At 60.8% G+C, this 16786-nt stretch overlaps 1 protein-coding gene across 1 annotated transcript in view; it reads right to left on the bottom strand.

The window, feature by feature from the left end:
* Positions 1 to 4187: 4187 nt before the first annotated feature.
* Positions 4188 to 16786, bottom strand: part of KIF1C (kinesin family member 1C) — a 40061-nt gene continuing 27462 nt past the window's right edge. Inside the window, exons 10-22 of the mRNA XM_073654559.1 lie at positions 16433 to 16498; positions 16109 to 16184; positions 15942 to 16020; positions 15679 to 15809; positions 15301 to 15586; positions 14037 to 14112; positions 13869 to 13948; positions 9961 to 10055; positions 9736 to 9819; positions 9287 to 9470; positions 7472 to 7544; positions 6810 to 7397; positions 4188 to 5014 (exon numbers count right to left, since the gene is read on the bottom strand). Coding sequence (XP_073510660.1) covers positions 4298 to 5014; positions 6810 to 7397; positions 7472 to 7544; positions 9287 to 9470; positions 9736 to 9819; positions 9961 to 10055; positions 13869 to 13948; positions 14037 to 14112; positions 15301 to 15586; positions 15679 to 15809; positions 15942 to 16020; positions 16109 to 16184; positions 16433 to 16498 — 2535 coding nt within the window. The 3' untranslated portion in view covers positions 4188 to 4297. The remainder of the gene's footprint in view (positions 5015 to 6809; positions 7398 to 7471; positions 7545 to 9286; positions 9471 to 9735; positions 9820 to 9960; positions 10056 to 13868; positions 13949 to 14036; positions 14113 to 15300; positions 15587 to 15678; positions 15810 to 15941; positions 16021 to 16108; positions 16185 to 16432; positions 16499 to 16786) is intronic.

Genomic DNA, 16786 nt, shown 5'->3' with positions numbered 1-16786 from the left:
GCAGTCTCGGGATTTCGTATAAACTTTGACAAATCTCATGCTCAGAAGCAGTGGCCGTTCCCCTTCCAGTGGAGGAGAGACTCTTTACATTATCTGGCTGTTAACCTAATCCTCAAACCCTCATGATATCTATAAACTGAACGTCCAGCCTCTCGTTTCTGAAGTTCTACAGGAAATACAGTCCTGGAAACCCCTTAAGCTATCCTTTGCGGGTAAAGCCCATCTGATTAAAATGATCTCTTTCCCTAAATTACTCTTTCCCTTACAGACGCTGCCGGTTCTGATATCTAAAGCTGATGATCAACTATTAACACAAACCTTACGTAAATTTATTGGGGGCTCAGAGGGGGCCTCTAGGATTAGTATTTTTAAACTGCAGCAAACTAAATCTTTAGGTGGCCTTAATCTCCCAAATTTACACCTTTACAGTATAGCGGCTGTCTTCCGCCACTCCCTTGACTGGATCTATGCCTCCACTCGCTTTACTAATACCCCAATAGACGAGGCCATGTGTGGACCCCTTTAGCCTCCTAGCTCTGCTCCATTTATGACAAGCTGAGGTCCCAGTGGAGGTTAGAGATTATCCTCTACTATGGTCAGTAGTTTTGGGTTGGCGTCAAGTGGACTTGACCCTCGCATCTCGGTGTTTCTCCCTTTTCGAGGCAACCCCTCTTTTCTACAGGGCGGGCCGCCCTCCGTCTATCAGGTGGTTGGGAATAATGGATGCAGATTGGTTCGTGATATGTTAACAGATAATCAATATCCTCTTACCTTGGAAGATATTGTCTTCAAATACCCAATCCTAACAGGAGACAACTTCACTATTACTCAAATTAGAAACTATATAGGCTTGAAAATGCGAAACATACCCGAAGATGTTACAGCGCACCCTCTAAATTTAATTTCTATCAAAGCCCAAATGGGGACTTTTTCCCTGAGTCTTATATATAAGTCACTGAAACTTTCCATACAGTGGTCGGGCTCTTCACCGGGCCCGGGGAGGTGGGTACCTCAACTAACGGATTGGCGGGTAAAAGACCTTTTGAAAGCCACATTACAGATTAACTCCATGTTACCGTATGACAGTTACACAACCATGTCTCTTATGATATTTCATAGAGCATATATTTCCCCGGAGGTTGAAGTCTAAAATGCCCCCCTCAGTTGTCTTGTCCCTGTCCTAAATGCTTACACTCCCCAGCTGTCATTTTTCACTGCCTATGGGATTGTTCTTTTGTTAATACCCAGATATTATCTATGCGTCAGGCGATATATACAGTAGCTGTTTCCAATTTACTAATTGGTATATGAGAGAGCAAATAGCTGGTAAAATTCCTGTTACGCTTGATTAATACTGGCATATAAAGTTGTGGATATATGCCCGGGAAGGGGAAGGGGCGAAAAAAGTTATAGTTATAATACGCCATCTTATGTTCTAAGTTTTACATATTTGTTCTTGAGATTTTCTTTGCTGTCGCTAGACAAGGTTTGTGTACTTAGAATTTTTGTTCAATAAAGACGGTTTATAAAAAAAAAAAAAGAAATGTTTTCTATTGGTGGAAAGTCCGGACTGCAGGCGGTCGGTTCACCTCCCCGGACTCTTCTGCAGAGTCTTGCTGCCGTGATGGATGCTGAAATATACACTGCTCAAAAAATACAGGGACCCCTGAAATCCCCCCTCCTAGATCTGAATGAATGAAATCTTCTCATTGAATACTTTGTTCTGTATAAAGCTGAATGTGCTGACAACAAAATCACACAAAAATCATCAACGGAAATGACATTTATTACCCAATGGAGGCCTGATGTAATGTCCTTAAAAAAAGTCACAATGAGGCTGAGTATTGTGTGTGGCCTCCACGTGCCAGTATGACCTCCCTACAACGCCTGGGCATGCTCCTGATGAGGCTCAGTATTGTGTGTGGCCTCCACGTGCCTGTATGACCTCCCTACAACGCCTGGGCACGCTCCTGATGAGGCTGAGTATTGTGTGTGGCCTCCACGTACCTGTATGACCTCCCTACAACGCCTGGGCATGCTCCTGTTGAGGCTGAGTATTGTGTGTGGCCTCCACGTGCCTGTATGACCTCCCTACAACGCCTGGGCATGCTCCTGATGAGGTTGCGGATGGTCTCCTGTGGGATCTCCTTCCAGACCTGGACTAAAGCATCCGCCAACTTCTGGACAGTCTGTGGTGCAACGTGACGTTGGTGGATGGAGCGAGACATGATGTCCCAGATGTGCTCAATCGGATTCAGGTCTGGGGAACAGGCGGCCAGTCCATAGCTTTAATGCCTTCATCTTGCAGGAACTGCTGACACACTCCAGCCACATGAGGTCTGGCATTGTCCTGCATTAGGAGGAACCCAGGGCCAACCGCACCAGCATATGGTCGCACACGGGGTCTGAGGATCTCATCTCGGTACCTAATGGCAGTCAGGCTACCTCTGGCGAGCACATGGAGGGCTGTGCGGCCCCTCCAAAGAAATGCCACCCCACACCATTACTGACCCACTGCCAAACCGGTCATGCTGAAGGATGCTGCAGGCAGCAGATCGCTCTCCACGGCGTCTCCAGTGTTGTCAATCAGTGTTCCTTCCTAAGTGGACAGTTTGATTTCACAGAAGTGTTATTGACTTGGAGTTAGATTCTGTTGTTTAAGTCTTCCCTTTATTTTTTTGAGCAGTGTATATTTTTATTCTTTTTTTTTACAGGTTCTATGGTACCCGAGTCTGGATGAGTCTCCTCTTCTCCAGACCCGGGTACCATCCGCACATTGAATCGCTTAATATCCGCATGTGCACATGTAGTCATGTGGATATTAAGCGGCGATTACGCTGCGGGTCCGCAAAATTAATGGCCATGCCGCGTATTTTTCCGCAATGATAATCCGCAGCGGAAATTTCTGCAGCATGTGCACAGCGGATTATCATTGGGGACCATGGGGCACGAATTACCAAGTGTTTTCATTGTGGAAATTCCGCGGCAAAAACGCTTGAAAAACGCATAGTGGGCACGCAGCCTCAGGGTCTCTCATGTAGCCCCTCGGGAAAATTAATTACCCAACCCCTGCTCCAGACTATGCTTCAGGGAACTTCTGCATCCACTTATTGCTCCGATCGCACAGTCCGGTGCGCTCAGCTCTGCTGTATTAAGCTACAAGCTCCTCATTGCATTAAGTCTCTGCTCCTCGCTGATCTATGTGCTGACCATTTCCGCAGCATCGCCACCTATAGTCCGTGCTGCTCACTGCGGCCTACTGTTTGGAGAATCCCCCTCCCAGAGTTACTCGCCTTCCTTTTTTTTTTTTTGAGTAATCACAAGACACCGGTGACGCCGCTGTGCAGCATTGGGCAGTTTATTTCTGCACTCAGGTTACAGTCCACAGTAACTACAGGCGCCCAGTGCGGCGCCCACGGTGCTGCGCCAACAGTGCCGCGCCCACACTTCACCCCCTCACACACAGGTAACACAGGATAAATAGCTTTATATATTGACCTCGCGCAGCGGCGGGCAGTGCAAGTCTACGTGCGGCTTTAGTGTTAACAGGAAGCAAAGGATTCTGGGGAGACTATGGGGGCAGAACTTCTTCACTCGTGTTACTGGTCGCAGCCTCCGCCTCCTGTACAGCGCCGGACGCCTCCCATCCGGACTGCCGCCAATATCAGACGAGGCACCGATCGAGGGGCGATCACCACCCCCCCACAGCACGGGCCGCGGGAAAACTGCATATCAGCCACGGTAACAGTGCAAGCTGAGAGATATATACACCCTGTGTACATATCCACTCCTATATACATATACCACCTGTACACAGTATGACAGTGATTGTAGGGATGTGGGGGAGGGGCGGCACCCCCCAAGTAGCAGCGATCTCCTTCTCAGAATCCAAAATCAATAAAAACAAAGAAAAAAACCCCATAAAATCAGGTAAAACCCATAGCAAGTCCCAGGTGCGAGGCCTCCGCTCACCCCCCCCCACCCTCCCGAGGCCTCCACTCGCCCCCCCACCACCCCGAGGCCTCCGCTCACACCCCCCCTCCCGAGGCCTCCGCTCGCCCCCCCACCACCCCGAGGCCTCCGCTCACACCCCCCCTCCCGAGGCCTCCGCTCGCCCCCCCACCACCACGAGGCCTCCGCTCACACCCCCCCTCCCGAGGCCTCCGCTCGCCCCCCCACCACCCCGAGGCCTCCGCTCGCCCCCTCTGTCCGTGGCAGGCGACACGTTCCGTTCCCACCGTTCCTTGCATCCCGCCTCCTCCTCTTCCTCGCTACGACATACTCAGACCTTCCTTCTTCATACTGGGGTTTCCTGGTCACAGAGGTCAGGGGCAGAGTTCTGACGACGCATGCGTGGGGGTGCAGTGTAGGGGTGGTACTTGTAGGGGCGCTCCTGCGGGGAGGAGGAGTGACGCTTTGTTGCCTGCGTCCCACCGTCGCCTTCTCGCCCTTGCGATCTCCTCCGGGGCGGCTGCTCACCGTTCTGCCGGCTGTGGCGATTACCAGGTCGCCGGCCTCGGTTGGAGCCTCCGTCCAGAGAGTTCCTCCTCGGCCTCTGCTGGTCCTCTCCCTCCTCCTGCCGCCGGGGGACATTACGCCTTTCACCGTTGTCCTCCCCGTCGTTCCGCCTCTCCTCTGACCACGGATTGGTCAACTCTTCTACCACGTAGGTGGCCCCCGGAGCCCAGGAGAACCGATGCTGTGGATTGCTCTTAAAGGGGAAGCGCAGCTTGCAGTCCAGTGGCGGGATAAATTTGCCGGTGCCGAGTGGGCGGCGGAGGCAGCGGTTAACCTGCTGCTGCTGAAGGTTCTGAAATCGGGTTTGTTCTTGTTTTATCCAACGCATCCGGCCTCGGCGAAACGTGGCGTCGTCCTCCATCAGCCGTGACACGCGCTGGCCCTTGGGAGAATGGTCGGGGGAAGGTTCCCCGCGGCCGCCGGGCGCTGCCTCCTCCTCCTCATTGCAGATCCAGGCGAAAGGAGGCTCGTCAGAGTCATCGTCAGCCGCGTCGTCCTGAGAGGAGGAACAGAGGAGGTTACAGGGACAGACATGAGAGGGGGGACTGCACGGAGCAAAGGGTCTAATGCACCGGTCACAGCCAGAGCTGCAGCAATGTCACATCTAACGCACAGGTCACAGTCAGAGCTACAGCAACGTCAGGTCTAATGCACCGGTCACAGCCAGAGCTGCAACATCGTCAGGTCTAATGCACAGGTCACAGTCAGAGCTACAGCAACGTCAGATCTATTGCACCAGTCACAGTCAGAGCTACAGCAACGTCAGGTCTAATGCACCGGTCACAGCCAGAGCTGCAACAGCGTCAGGTCTAATGCACAGGTCACAGTCAGAGCTACAGCAACGTCAGATCTATTGCACCAGTCACAGTCAGAGCTACAGCAACGTCAGGTCTAATGCACCAGTCACAGCCAGAGCTGCAACATCGTCAGGTCTAATGCACCAGTCACAGCCAGAGCTACAGCAACGTCAGATCTAATGCACCAGTCACAGTCAGAGCTACAGCAACGTCAGGTCTAATGTACCAGTCACAGCCAGAGCTACAGCAACGTCAGATCTAATGCACCAGTCAGAGCCAGAGCTGCAGCAACGTCAGGTCTAATGCACCCGTCACAGCCAGAGCTGCAGCAACGTCAGGTCTAATGCACCCGTCACAGCCAGAGCTGCAGCAACTTCAGGTCTAATGCACCGGTCACAGCCAGAGCCGCAGCAACGTCCGGTCTAATGCACCCGTCACAGCCAGAGCCGCAGCAACGTCAGGTCTAATGCACTCGTCACAGTCAGAGCTGCAGCAACGTCAGGTCTAATGCACCGGTCACAGCCAGAGCTGCAGCAACGTCCGGTCTAATGCACCCGTCACAGCCAGAGCCGCAGCAACGTCAGGTCTAATGCACTCGTCACAGCCAGAGCTGCAGCAACGTCAGGTCTAATGCACCAGTCACAGCCAGAGCTGCAGCAACGTCAGGTCTAATGCACCAGTCACAGCCAGAGCTGCAGCAACGTCAGGTCTAATGCACCCGTCACAGCCAGAGCTGCAGCAACTTCAGGTCTAATGCACCGGTCACAGCCAGAGCTGCAGCAACTTCAGGTCTAATGCACCGGTCACAGCCAGAGCCGCAGCAACGTCCGGTCTAATGCACCCGTCACAGCCAGAGCCGCAGCAACGTCAGGTCTAATGCACTCGTCACAGCCAGAGCTGCAGCAACGTCAGGTCTAATGCACCAGTCACAGCCAGAGCCGCAGCAACGTCCGGTCTAATGCACCGGTCACAGCCAGAGCCGCAGCAACGTCCGGTCTAATGCACCCGTCACAGCCGGAGCCGCAGCAACGTCCGGTCTAATGCACCCGTCACAGCCAGAGCTGCAGCAACGTCCGGTCTAATGCACCCGTCACAGCCAGAGCCGCAGCAACGTTCGGTCTAATGCACCCGTCACAGCCAGAGCCGCAGCAACGTCAGGTCTAATGCACCCGTCACAGCCAGAGCTGCAGCAACGTCACATCTAACGCAGCGGTCACAGCCAGAGTCAGGTTTAATGTACCGGTCACAGCGAGCGCTGCAGCAAAGTTAGGTTTAACGTACCGGGCACAGCCAGAGCTGAAGCAACGTCAGGTCTAATGTACCAGCCACAGCCAGAGCTGCAGCAACGTCAGGTCTAATGCATTAACTTTCATGTATCTGAACTCCCACAATGCACTGCTGAAGATGAAGTATTTTACAGGAATACAGCAGAATTGTGCATGCAGCTGTGGAGGAGATGGCAGGTCAGGGATGCGATCAGCAGCAGTTCCTCACCTGTGTGATGGGCATCACGCGCTCCATCTTCATCATGCGATCCCTCAGCGCCCGGATCTCCTCGTCCTTCATGTTGTTCTGCAGCTTCACCTCCTGCAGGATGTCCGTCAGTTTGTCTATGTGCGCCTTCAGGTCTTGAACGCCCCCTTTGCCCCCATCGTCCTCTTCGCCCACCCCCACGGTGTCCCAGACATCCCGTGCCACGGCCTTCCACCACTCCTTCTCGTTGGCGTCCCTCTTGCCGTAGGTGCGGCACAGCTCCTTCATCTTGATGACGGACATGGCCTCGATCTCCTGCTTGCTGTGCTTGAAGTCGTTCAGGGCCACCTCGTAGCAGATTTCCTTCACCGCCTGCATCTTCAGATCCGCCAGTGTCAGCCACCGCGGGTCCTTGCCCAGCCGGCGCCGCTGGGGGATCTGGTACACTTTGATAGGTTCCCGTCTCTTGCCGCTGCTCGGGAGGCCGCAGCGTCGCACGATGCTCTGCACGCGGCCCGGCGGCACCTTCTCCCGCAGAGACGTGATGAGGCGCCAGCTCTCTTCACACGAGCGCTTGTCAGAGTCATCGCCGCTGTCTGAATCGCCATACTGCAAAGTAGGGAGCAAAGGGTTAACCAAAACAGGCCAACATGGCTGCCACCGGGTGGGCGAGCGGGACTCACCAGACGCTGCTGCTCCAGGGTCAGGTCCGCTTCTTCCTTCTCCCTCCTGTACTGGAACTCCAGGTCCTGCAGTCTGGAGAGAAGCAGCCGCCATTAAAGCTCTCCGCTGGAGAAGCTGTACCCACCCTCTGTGATGGAGCGCCCCCCCGCTGGAGCAGCTGTATCCGCCCTCGGAAATGGAGAGCCCCCCGCTGGAGCAGCTGTACCCACCCTCTGTGATGGAGCTCCCCCCGCTGGAGCAGCTGTACCCGCCCTCTGTGATGGAGCTCCCCCCGCTGGAGCAGCTGTACCCGCCCTCTGTGATGGAGCTCCCCCCGCTGGAGCAGCTGTATCCACCCTCTGTGATGGAGCTCCCCCCGCTGGAGCAGCTGTATCCACCCTCTGTGATGGAGCTACCCCCGCTGGAGCAGCTGTATCCACCCTCTGTGATGGAGCTCCCCCTGCTGGAGCAGCTGTATCCACCCTCTGTGATGGAGCTCCCCCCGCTGGAGCAGCTGTATCCACCCTCTGTGATGGAGCTCCCCCCGCTGGAGCAGCTGTATCCACCCTCTGTGATGGAGCTCCCCCTGCTGGAGCAGCTGTATCCACCCTCTATGATGGAGCTCCCCCCGCTGGAGCAGCTGTATCCACCCTCTGTGATGGAGCTCCCCCCGCTGGAGCAGCTGTATCCACCCTCTGTGATGGGGCGCCCCCCACTGGAGCAGCTGTATCCACCCTCTGTGATGGAGCTCCCCCCGCTGGAGCAGCTGTATCCACCCTCTGTGATGGAGCTCCCCCTGCTGGAGCAGCTGTATCCACCCTCTGATAGAGCTCCCCCCGCTGGAGCAGCTGTATCCACCATCTGTGATGGAGCTCCCCCCGCTGGAGCAGCTGTACCCGCCCTCTGTGATGGAGCTTCCCCCGCTGGAGCAGCTGTATCCACCCTCTATGATGGAGCTCCCCCCGCTGGAGCAGCTGTATCCACCCTCTGTGATGGGGCGCCCCCCACTGGAGCAGCTGTATCCGCCCTCGGTGATAGAGCGCCCCCCACTGGAGCAGCTGTACCCGCCCTCTGTGATGGCGCTCCCCCCACTGGAGCAGCTGTACCCGCCCTCTGTGATGGCGCTCCCCCCACTGGAGCAGCTGTACCCGCCCTCTGTGATGGAGCGCACCCCGCTGGAGCAGCTGTATCCACCCTCTATGATGGAGCTCCCCCCGCTGGAGCAGCTGTATCCACCCTCTGTGATGGGGCGCCCCCCACTGGAGCAGCTGTACCCGCCCTCTGTGATGGCGCTCCCCCCACTGGAGCAGCTGTACCCGCCCTCTGTGATGGAGCGCACCCCGCTGGAGCAGCTGTATCCACCCTCTGTGATAGAGCTCCCCCCGCTGGAGCAGCTGTACCCGCCCTCTGTGATAGAGCTCCCCCCGCTGGAGCAGCTGTATCCACCCTCTGTGATGGAGCTCCCCCTGCTGGAGCAGCTGTATCCACCCTCTGTGATGGAGCGCACCCCGCTGGAGCAGCTGTATCCACCCACTGTGATAGAGCGCACCCCGCTGGAGCAGCTGTACCCGCCCTCGGTGATGGAGCTCCCCCCGCTGGAGCAGCTGTATCCACCCTCTGTGATAGAGCTCCCCCCGCTGGAGCAGCTGTACCCGCCCTCGGTGATGGAGCTCCCCCCGCTGGAGCAGCTGTACCCGCCCTCGGTGATGGAGCGCACCCCGCTGGAGCAGCTGTACCCACCCTCGGTGATGGAGCGCACCCCGCTGGAGCATCTGTGCCCGCCCTTGATGATGGAACGCCCCCTGCTGGAGCAGCTGTACCTGCCCCACACTCACCGCTTCTCCATCTCCAGCTTGATGTCGATACCCTGCTTCTCCAGCAGCTCCCGCTGGGCAAAGTTCCAGTCTACGGGTTCAGCCTGGTTCTCCGCCGCTGCACTGCTCCGCTCTCGCTCCAGCCGCGCCTGCTCCGGGTGGTTAAAGCGGAAGACGTGATTCTTCCCCATAACTATTCTGTTACCTGCAGAGAGAGGGGCAGTCACACGCGGCCCCCCGGGGAAGGGGGCAGTCACACGTGGCCTCCCAGGGAAGGGGGCAGTCACACGCGGCTTCCCGGGGAAGGGGGCAGTGACACGTGCCCCCCCTCCCCGGGGAAGGGGGCAGTCCAAGCGGCCCCTCCCCCCCGGGAAAGGGGCAGTCACATGCGGCCCACACCCCCAGGAATTGGCAGCTGTGGCACATGTCCTGCCACCGTCACCCCTATGTTGAACATCCTGTTTACTGACCTGACTTCAGCACCAGCGGCTCCGTCACTTGCTTCCCGTTCACATAGGTGTCGGCTCCTTCACACGTTTCTAATGTGACAATCACTGCGGCAAAATGAGAAGGGAGGCGTGAACGTTGCAGTGCCACGAATTCCCACGTATACACTACCAGCCCCGCACAGGCAGCCATCCATCCATAGGCACATGCACGCCCTCCTCCAGCGCACCGTCCAGTCAGCTCCGCACCTTCTCCGTTCTCCTTGGTCTTGCAGTGGAAGAGGCAGTGCTGCTCCTTAATGAACTGACCGCTGAGTCTGATGTCAACGTCCACCTGACCGACCCTGAGGAAGAGGCGGCGAGCGTGAGGGAAAGGAGGAGGAGGAGGCGGCGAGCGTGAGGGAAAGGAGGAGGAGGAGGCGGCGAGCGAGAGGGAAAGGAGGAGGAGGAGGAGGCGGCGAGCGAGAGGGAAAGGAGGAGGAGGAGGCGGCGAGCGAGAGGGAAAGGAGGAGGAGGAGGCGGCGAGCGAGAGGGAAAGGAGGAGGAGGAGGCGGCGAGCGAGAGGGAAAGGAGGAGGAGGAGGCGGCGAGCGAGAGGGAAAGGAGGAGGAGGAGGAGGCGGCGAGCGAGCGAGAGGGAAAGGAGGAGGAGGAGGAGGCGGCGAGCGAGAGGGAAAGGAGGAGGAGGAGGAGGCGGCGAGCGAGAGGGAAAGGAGGAGGAGGAGGAGGCGGCGAGCGAGAGGGAAAGGAGGAGGAGGAGGAGGCGGCGAGCGAGAGGGAAAGGAGGAGGAGGAGGAGGCGGCGAGCGAGAGGGAAAGGAGGAGGAGGAGGAGGCGGCGAGCGAGAGGGAAAGGAGGAGGAGGAGGAGGCGGCGAGCGAGAGGGAAAGGAGGAGGAGGAGGAGGCGGCGAGCGAGAGGGAAAGGAGGAGGAGGAGGAGGCGGCGAGCGAGAGGGAAAGGAGGAGGAGGAGGAGGCGGCGAGCGAGAGGGAAAGGAGGAGGAGGAGGAGGCGGCGAGCGAGAGGGAAAGGAGGAGGAGGAGGAGGCGGCGAGCGAGAGGGAAAGGAGGAGGAGGCGGCGAGCGAGAGGGAAAGGAGGAGGCGGCGAGCGAGAGGGAAAGGAGGAGGAGGAGGAGGCGGCGAGCGAGAGGGAAAGGAGGAGGAGGAGGAGGCGGCGAGCGAGAGGGAAAGGAGGAGGAGGAGGAGGCGGCGAGCGAGAGGGAAAGGAGGAGGAGGAGGAGGCGGCGAGCGAGAGGGAAAGGAGGAGGAGGAGGAGGCGGCGAGCGAGAGGGAAAGGAGGAGGAGGAGGAGGCGGCGAGCGAGAGGGAAAGGAGGAGGAGGAGGAGGCGGCGAGCGAGAGGGAAAGGAGGAGGAGGAGGAGGCGGCGAGCGAGAGGGAAAGGAGGAGGAGGAGGAGAGCGAGAGGGAAAGGAGGAGGAGGAGGAGGCGGCGAGCGAGAGGGAAAGGAGGAGGAGGCGGCGAGCGAGAGGGAAAGGAGGAGGAGGAGGAGGCGGCGAGCGAGAGGGAAAGGAGGAGGAGGAGGAGGCGGCGAGCGAGAGGGAAAGGAGGAGGAGGAGGAGGAGGCGGCGAGCGAGAGGGAAAGGAGGAGGAGGAGGCGGCGAGCGAGAGGGAAAGGAGGAGGAGGAGGCGGCGAGCGAGAGGGAAAGGAGGAGGAGGAGGCGGCGAGCGAGAGGGAAAGGAGGAGGAGGAGGCGGCGAGCGAGAGGGAAAGGAGGAGGAGGAGGCGGCGAGCGAGAGGGAAAGGAGGAGGAGGAGGCGGCGAGCGAGAGGGAAAGGAGGAGGAGGAGGCGGCGAGCGAGAGGGAAAGGAGGAGGCGGCGAGCGCGAGGGAAAGGAGGAGGAGGAGGCGGCGAGCGCGAGGGAAAGGAGGAGGAGGAGGCGGCGAGCGCGAGGGAAAGGAGGAGGAGGAGGCGGCGAGCGCGAGGGAAAGGAGGAGGAGGAGGAGGCGGCGAGCGCGAGGGAAAGGAGGAGGAGGAGGAGGCGGCGAGCGAGAGGGAAAGGAGGAGGAGGAGGAGGCGGCGAGCGAGAGGGAGAGGAGGAGGAGGCGGCGAGCGAGAGGGAAAGGAGGAGGAGGCGGCGAGCGAGAGGGAAAGGAGGAGGAGGAGGAGGCGGCGAGCGAGAGGGAAAGGAGGAGGAGGAGGAGGCGGCGAGCGGGAAAGGAGGAGGAGGCGGCGAGCGAGAGGGAAAGGAGGAGGAGGAGGCGGCGAGCGAGAGGGAAAGGAGGAGGAGGAGGCGGCGAGCGAGAGGGAAAGGAGGAGGAGGAGGCGGCGAGCGAGAGGGAAAGGAGGAGGCGGCGAGCGAGAGGGAAAGGAGGAGGAGGAGGCGGCGAGCGAGAGGGAAAGGAGGAGGAGGAGGCGGCGAGCGAGAGGGAAAGGAGGAGGAGGCGGCGAGCGAGAGGGAAAGGAGGAGGAGGAGGCGGCGAGCGAGAGGGAAAGGAGGAGGAGGAGGCGGCGAGCGAGAGGGAAAGGAGGAGGAGGAGGCGGCGAGCGAGAGGGAAAGGAGGAGGAGGAGGCGGCGAGCGAGAGGGAAAGGAGGAGGAGGAGGCGGCGAGCGAGAGGGAAAGGAGGAGGAGGCGGCGAGCGAGAGGGAAAGGAGGAGGAGGAGGCGGCGAGCGAGAGGGAAAGGAGGAGGAGGAGGCGGCGAGCGAGAGGGAAAGGAGGAGGAGGAGGCGGCGAGCGAGAGGGAAAGGAGGAGGAGGAGGCGGAGAGCGAGAGGAAAAGGAGGAGGAGGAGGCGGCGAGCGAGAGGGAAAGGAGGAGGAGGAGGCGGCGAGCGAGAGGGAAAGGAGGAGGAGACGGCGGCGAGCGCGAGGGAAAGGAGGAGACGGCGGCGAGCGCGAGGGAAAGGAGGAGACGGCGGCGAGCGCGAGGGAAAGGAGGAGACCGCGGCGAGCGCGAGGGAAAGGAGGAGAACGCGGCGAGCGCGAGGGAAAGGAGGAGACCGCGAGGGAAAGGAAGAGGCGGCGAGGGAAAGGAGGAGACGGCGGCGAGCGCGAGGGAAAGGAGGAGACGGCGGCGAGCGCGAGGGAAAGGAGGAGACGGCGGCGAGCGCGAGGGAAAGGAGGAGACGGCGGCGAGCGCGAGGGAAAGGAGGAGACGGCGGCGAGCGCGAGGGAAAGGAGGAGACGGCGGCGAGCGCGAGGGAAAGGAGGAGACGGCGGCGAGCGCGAGGGAAAGGAGGAGACGGCGGCGAGCGCGAGGGAAAGGAAGAGGCGGCGAGCGCGAGGGAAAGGAGGAGACGGCGGCGAGCGAGAGGGAAAGGAGGAGACCGCGAGGGAAAGGAAGAGGCGGCGAGGGAAAGGAAGAGGCGGCGAGGGAAAGGAAGAGGCGGCGAGGGAAAGGAAGAGGCGGCGAGGGAAAGGAAGAGGCGGCGAGGGAAAGGAGGAGACCGCGAGGGAAAGGAGGAGACCGCGAGGGAAAGGAAGAGGCGGCGAGGGAAAGGAAGAGGCGGCGAGGGAAAGGAAGAGGCGGCGAGCGCGAGGGAAAGGAGGAGACGGCGAGCGCGAGGGAAAGGAAGAGGCGGCGAGCGCGAGGGAAAGGAAGAGGCGGCGAGCGCGAGGGAAAGGAAGAGGCGGCGAGCGCGAGGGAAAGGAAGAGGCGGCGAGCGCGAGGGAAAGGAAGTGGCGGCGAGCGCGAGGGAAAGGAAGTGGCGGCGAGCGCGAGGGAAAGGAAGTGGCGGCGAGCGTGAGGGAAAGGAAGTGGCGGCGAGGGAAAGGAAGAGGCGGCGAGCGCGAGGGAAAGGAAGAGGCGGCGAGCGCGAGGGAAAGGAGGAGACGGCGAGTGCGAGGGAAAGGAAGTGGCGGCGAGCGCGAGGGAAAGGAAGTGGCGGCGAGCGCGAGGGAAAGGAAGTGGCGGCGAACGTGAGGGAAAGGAGGAGGCGGCGAGCGCGAGGGAAAGGAGGAGGCGGCGAGCGCGAGGGAAAGGAGGAGGCGGCGAGCGCGAGGGAAAGGAGGAGGCGGCGAGAGCGAGGGAGAGATGAAGAAAGGCAATGAGAGTCCAACAGCTGAGGAATAAATGGTGCGCAAGATGCCGACTGAGACAAGGAGACTAATAGAGGTGAACGTTCCGGCTGCAGTACCAGGTCCGGCCATGTATACGGAGGAGCAAGGAGAGGATGAGGTGGGCTGCAGCACCCGGGGACATTACCGTGTGATGCCCTCTTTTATGTGGTACAGGAGGCACTCGGACATCAGGGGGTCTTCATTCAGATTCACCAGGTGCGGGATCTGTGCACAACATACAGCAGAGCGGTCACAATACGACGCAGCTGGCAGCAGCCACCAATGCCGGGCAGAGGGCACAGACCCCACTTACAGTTTTAGGAGAGAAGACTCCCACAGTGCCTCCATCTTCTCTGAGAGCCACGCCAATCTCTGCCAACAGCGACTCCCTAATAAGAGAAAGTGAGGTATACCATCACCGTCTGCCAGCCCAACAGCTGCCTGCCCCCAGCACACCCCCCGCCAGCTGCCTGCCCCCAGAACACCCCCCGCCAGCCCCAGCACACCCCCCCGCCAGCTGCCTGCCCCAGCACACCTCCCCGCCAGCTGCCTGCCCCCAGCACACCCCCCGCCAGCTGTCTGTCCCCAGCACACCCCCCCGCCAGCTGCCTGCCCCAGCACACCCCGCCGCCAGCTGCCTGCCCCCAGCACACCCCCCCGCCAGCTGCCTGCCCCCAGCACACCCCCCCGCCAGCTGCCTGCCCCAGCACACCCCCCCGCCAGCTGCCTGCCCCCAGCACACCCCCCCCGCCAGCTGCCTGCCCCCAGCACACCCCCCCGCCAGCTGCCTGCCCCAGCACACCCCCCGCCAGCTGCCTGCCCCCAGCACACCCCCCCGCCAGCTGCCTGCCCCCAGCACACCCCCCGCCAGCTGCCTGCCCCCAGCACACCCCCCCGCCAGCTGCCTGCCCCAGCACACCCCCCCGCCAGCTGCCTGCCCCAGCACACCCCCCCGCCAGCTGCCTGCCCCAGCACACCCCCCCGCCAGCTGCCTGCCCCAGCACACCCCCCCGCCAGCTGCCTGCCCCAGCACACCCCCCCGCCAGCTGCCTGCCCCAGCACACCCCCCCGCCAGCTGCCTGCCCCAGCACACCCCCCCGCCAGCTGCCTGCCCCCAGCACACCCCCCCGCCAGCTGCCTGCCCCCAGCACACCCCCCGCCAGCTGCCTGCCCCCAGCACACCCCCCGCCAGCTGCCTGCCCCAGCACACCCCCCCGCCAGCTGCCTGCCCCCAGCACACCCCCCGCCAGCTGCCTGCCCCCAGCACACCCCCCCGCCAGCTGCCTGCCCCAGCACACCCCCCCGCCAGCTGCCTGCCCCAGCACACCCCCCGCCAGCTGCCTGCCCCCAGCACACCCCCCGCCAGCTGCCTGCCCCCAGCACACCCCCCCGCCAGCTGCCTGCCCCAGCACACCCCCCCGCCAGCTGCCTGCCCCCAGCACACCCCCCGCCAGCTGCCTGCCGCCAGCACACCCCCCCCAGCTGCCTGCCTCAGCACACCCCCCGCCAGCTGCTGCCCCCAGCACACCCCCCCCCAGCTGCCTGCCTCAGCACACCCCCCGCCAGCCGCTGCCCACCTCTCCATACGGATGGCCTCGGTCTTGCGCAGCTTCTCCTCCCAGGTCTCGTTCAGCTCGGCGATGATCTTCTCCGTCTCCTGCAGCCGCTCCATGGCCTCTTCTGTACAGATGGAGACTTCGTCCTCGGCCTCGGTGAAGGCCTGCAGCTGACCATTCATGGCCGGGGGTGACGTGGGAGGGGTAGGTGGGGGAGGGGAGCCCGGCTCGGATGGTAACGATGGGAGAGATGGGGAGAATTGTAGAGGGGCACCGGGTAGAGAAATCCCGTCCTCCAGGGTGAGATCTATGTAATTACAGGGGAGGTGTCACAATGGAGGCAGATGGCGCTGCGGTGCACGCGTGGCCCCGGTCTCGCCCGCGTGGCCCTGGACTCACCCGCCAGGCCCTGGCTGTACAGGAGCTGCCGCAGCCGCGCCACCTCCTCCTTCAGCTCCCGGATTAGCTTGGCGTTGGGGTCCTCGTTAATGATGGCGTTACATCTTATCTGCTTGGCGCGGTCGGCGTACCTGGAGAGCCACAAATAAAGTGCAGGTCATCACCTCTGCGTGCACTCAGAGCTGCATTCACGACTCTGCATGCTTCAGAGCTGAAATCTCCCAGCACACCCTGCGGCCCCATCACTAGATATCCGCACTCACCGGAGGGTGCTCAGCGTCTCCTCGTAGTTTATATCGGCCGGGCTCAGAGCCGCGATCATCGCCGTCCGGGAGTTCCCACCTGCAGCACAGACCCAATCATTGCTAGGAACACTGCCCAGGGCCCTATGACAACCCTTGAGGGCACCCCGCCCCAATTTCACACTGACCCAGGTTCTCCTTCAGCAGCCAGGTCAGGGCCGAGTCCCGATAAGGGATGAAATCAGATTTCTTCTTCTTTGATTGCTGACAACACAAGATTAGTGGCAGCGGTTATGGCGGAGGTACCGCGCGGTGGAGTGCCCCGCCCCCTCGTGATGACATCACAAGCTGCATACTTACAGGTCAGGGTGCATCTCCCGCTATGTGACGCGCAGCATTAGAGAGAGACAGAGGTGAGATATGGCGAGCCCAACAATCCCCCACACATCAGTGACCCGGCCCGGAGATTATAACAGCACTGGAGCGTAATAAGCCGCACAATCAGCACTCACCATCTCTGCCAGAGCCGAGATCACCTTCCCCAGCGTGGTCAGCGACTTGTTAATGTTCGCTCCTTCCTGCAACATACAGTCAGGTGAGATGGCAGATGTGAGACTCCCCCCTGCTGGAGGGCAGCAGTATGACAGGTCCACAGTCAGGTGAGATGGGGGATGTGACACTGCCCCTGCTGGAGGGCAGCAGTATGACCACTGAGGAACAGCTCCACAGTCAGGTGAGATGGGGGATGTGAGACTGCCCCTGCTGGAGGGCAGCAGTATGACAGCTAGGGGGCAGCAGCTCTACAGTCAGGTGAGATGGGGGATGTGACACTGCCCCTGCTGGAGGGCAGCAGTATGACCGCTGAG

Source organism: Phyllobates terribilis, unplaced genomic scaffold (genome assembly GCF_046119375.1).
Source record: "Phyllobates terribilis strain yellow unplaced genomic scaffold, ASM4611937v1 Scaffold_11__3_contigs__length_659146591, whole genome shotgun sequence".
In the NCBI taxonomy this organism is placed as follows: Eukaryota; Metazoa; Chordata; class Amphibia; order Anura; family Dendrobatidae; genus Phyllobates; species Phyllobates terribilis.
The sequence above is the reverse complement of the archived record's forward strand: the minus strand, read 5'-3'. Positions and strand labels throughout refer to the sequence as shown.